Source organism: Etheostoma spectabile, chromosome 23 (genome assembly GCF_008692095.1).
Source record: "Etheostoma spectabile isolate EspeVRDwgs_2016 chromosome 23, UIUC_Espe_1.0, whole genome shotgun sequence".
NCBI lineage: Eukaryota > Metazoa > Chordata > Actinopteri > Perciformes > Percidae > Etheostoma > Etheostoma spectabile.
The window spans coordinates 7,015,697-7,018,776 of record NC_045755.1 but is presented as its reverse complement, the minus strand read 5'-3'; the positions used below and the strand labels follow the sequence as shown (position 1 = coordinate 7,018,776).

The 3,080-nt window shown below is 40.2% G+C and overlaps 1 protein-coding gene and 1 long non-coding RNA gene across 3 annotated transcripts in view; one reads left to right on the top strand and one right to left on the bottom strand.

The window, feature by feature from the left end:
- LOC116672834 (uncharacterized) overlaps positions 1-742 on the top strand; it is a 1,453-nt gene extending 711 nt beyond the window's left edge. For both annotated transcript variants that reach the window (XR_004327652.1, XR_004327651.1), the window contains exon 2: positions 282-742. This is a non-coding gene — a long non-coding RNA (uncharacterized LOC116672834). The remainder of the gene's footprint in view (positions 1-281) is intronic.
- Positions 1-3,080, bottom strand: part of LOC116672830 (peroxisome proliferator-activated receptor alpha) — a 12,387-nt gene that overhangs the window by 2,931 nt on the left and 6,376 nt on the right. The window contains exon 4 of the mRNA XM_032504725.1: positions 1,035-1,173. Coding sequence (XP_032360616.1) covers positions 1,035-1,173 — 139 coding nt within the window. The remainder of the gene's footprint in view (positions 1-1,034; positions 1,174-3,080) is intronic.

The following is a 3,080-nucleotide window of genomic DNA, read 5'->3' as shown; positions in this document are numbered from 1 at the left end:
TTTCAATGGGCATTAGAGGTAGTGTTACATGGAGGTAGGAAAATGTAAGACCTGTTTAAAATTATTTAAGACCTAGAACATAATCCTCTTGCAATTTTAAGACTTAATAAGGCCTTAAATTTTGACTTAAATTTAAAGACTTTTTTGGGACTTTTAAGACCCTGCTGAAACCCTGCTCCTACAGCAAACTTGTGTCTGCACACACAAGTATTCGCCCACAACAGATCTGGTGTGTTATGTTCTCTTTCCTCACTTCTGAGGACATGTCGTCCTCGTCTCAGGTTTCTGATACTGTTCTGTCTGCAGTGGGAGGCCATCGTAACAAACCCAATGACCCCTTAGCAGTCAGTGCAGATGACGGGCCAGATGTGGAGCTATATGGGCCTGTGTTTCCTCAATGTCAAGCAAGCTCCGGCAGGACGTTGTTCTATAAAACCCAGTCCGTGTAAAGCATGTTGATTTGGAGCCAAAACACATTAGGACATTAACTGCTGTTGTTGAGAACACATATCATGGTGCTGACTGAGGACGTGGTGAGCAGAGTTTTATGTAACTGCATTCATGATGCTTACTTGCAAGCTCTGTCATTGCTATTACAGTACTGTATTGGATGCTATGATTTCAGTAATTGAGCTTTAAAGCTGGGCTGTTCTGAAAGATGATGCAACACACGTATAACTCTCATACACATTTATTAAAAGTTTAATTCATGCTATAAAGCAATAGAACGCACTCTTGCTCATATTACTGTAGTACAGTCTGCAGTTTTTCTGCTACAGCTTAACTGGTCTGGTATGACTATTAGCTTATTGTGGCTAATGCTAGCTAAAGTTAACCAACTTCAGCTAGATAATGCTTTGTAACTGCACTTAACGAGTCTGTTTACTGTCTTTATGACTCTTTTCTGCCAGTACTACATTTACCATTGTCCTTTCCTAGACAACTATCCTGTAGTTGTCACTTGTGGCTGTTATTTAGCAAAAGTTGCAGCTTTAAGCTTTAAACTACAGTATGTTGGAGGTTTCAGGCCTTACCGTTGTGGGACATCCCCACAGAGAGACACTTGTGGAATCGGCAGTACTGGCACTTGTTGCGGTTCTTCTTTTGGATTTTGCAGTTGTGTTCACACTTATCATATTCCAGCTTTAGCCGGATGGTCCTTCTGAAGAAACCCTGGTTGAGATAGAATGGCACATTGCTAGAGCTATCAATGTAATTTGAAAATTATAGGATTTGTTTTGAGTACACAAAAAGTCCACAAAAATACTTTCAGAGTACTTCACCCCATATGTAAATCAGTTTAAAGTTATTTTAAGAAGCAAAAGTGCCAAGGCTGTGTTCACACTATATGTCAGACACCTATATCTGCAGTACCTATATGAATCTGGCCAAGTACCTTATAATAAATACTGTACATGCATTGTTCCTTTTAAGCCCTGGTAGGACGAGTGTTATATTACATGTTGGATTGGACTGTACAGTGGAACTACATCTACAGTATATTTAAAGAGAGATGTGCTTCACTGTGTATAGTAAACTCTGTTCTTTCTAAAGAAAAAAAAACTGATTGGACAAGACATCCTGCAGCCCTCCAACACACACTGAGATACAGGGCAGTGAGCCAACGCATGCTAACAGATGTCACACATGTGCCGAAACATATGATCCTTTGACGCAAACTCACACACAACTATGCATGACTGAAATTTCAGTCAGGACATTCCTTATCCCTCAGTGTCGAAAGGGGAATATGGATTTTCTGGTGATATATCTAGAGCCACGTGGTCACGCAATATGTCAGCCATCATCTTACAAAAGGTCTTGTTTGCCTTTATGTCGATGGGTTATTATGTAGCTGAAAAAGCAGATGTGTGTGTGAAAAAGCAGATGTGTGTTTACATCAAGCATGTCTTTGCATGTCTGTGTAGAGACACAAACGGTACTTTGTGGAGATATTTAGGTAGTGAGTAACAATACTAAAGACATAAGCAACAAGATGTATTGTGCAACACTTAAGAGCAAATGTCTTTGAGTGAAACCAAAAGAAACGATCATCAGCGTCTTTGTGGCACACCTGTTCAAACTAACATCCACCTATTGGGCAGGTAGAGGTGTTGGGATTAACCTTCCCATTGCTGCTCTAAAATGACATCCCATACAAATGACATACCATCATCACCACAGGTTTAATCCCTTGTACCATAACATCACAGCACATTCCATTCACATTCCCACTATTGAGCGCTCCTCTCTTTAAAAGCGAGGTGTTGAAAGTGACATGCAGAGCTTGTTGAGAATGCAAACCGTAAACTGTGACTGCTACGTATGACAAATCTTTCCATGATGGTCATCAGTCTTAGAATTTAGGAACAGAGTGCTGTCAAAATACAACCCTCACATGTACAGCGTCCAACAGTTTCATAATCATCATGTCTCTACTTTAGAATAGCAGCCATATGACACAAGTGCCAACATGATTAGCCTTAGACATGTGGGTCATAAACCAGAGCCCTGTGGGGAGCTGGTTAGTTTTGCAGCGCACGTGGTAAAAGAAGTGATTGTGGAAGCAACAAAAAGAAGGGAACACCTCTAGCAAGTGTGACTGGTACCACAACTCTCTGGATGTTGTTGTTGAATGAGACAAACATGCAGTAATAGCAAACAAAGCCTCAGCAAAGCAGCAACAACAAACTGGAGGAAGCCAGGGGAGCCCTCTTTTCAGGAATGGACCAAGGAGTTGGTAAAAGTTGCTTCATTAGAAAACATTTCTTTCAACTCTAAGAATAGGACTGAGAAATATGTGGCGAAATGGAGAGACTACTTGCAATACATTGCTACTTTGGACATATCTAGATTAAAATGAGCTCATGGTGCCTATTATTGTAAGACTATACATTTGATCCATGAGTGTTTTCTATTTATTTATTTTGTTTTATAATAGGATTTCAAAATGCAAGGCAAATTACTCTTATTATCAAATTCCAAAGGTGACTCCGTAAGAAGGTGACGTTTAGCATTAATGCCAGCTGCAGCGCCACGTGTGTATAAGTATGTGTGTATTAACGTCACTCAGTTGGGCT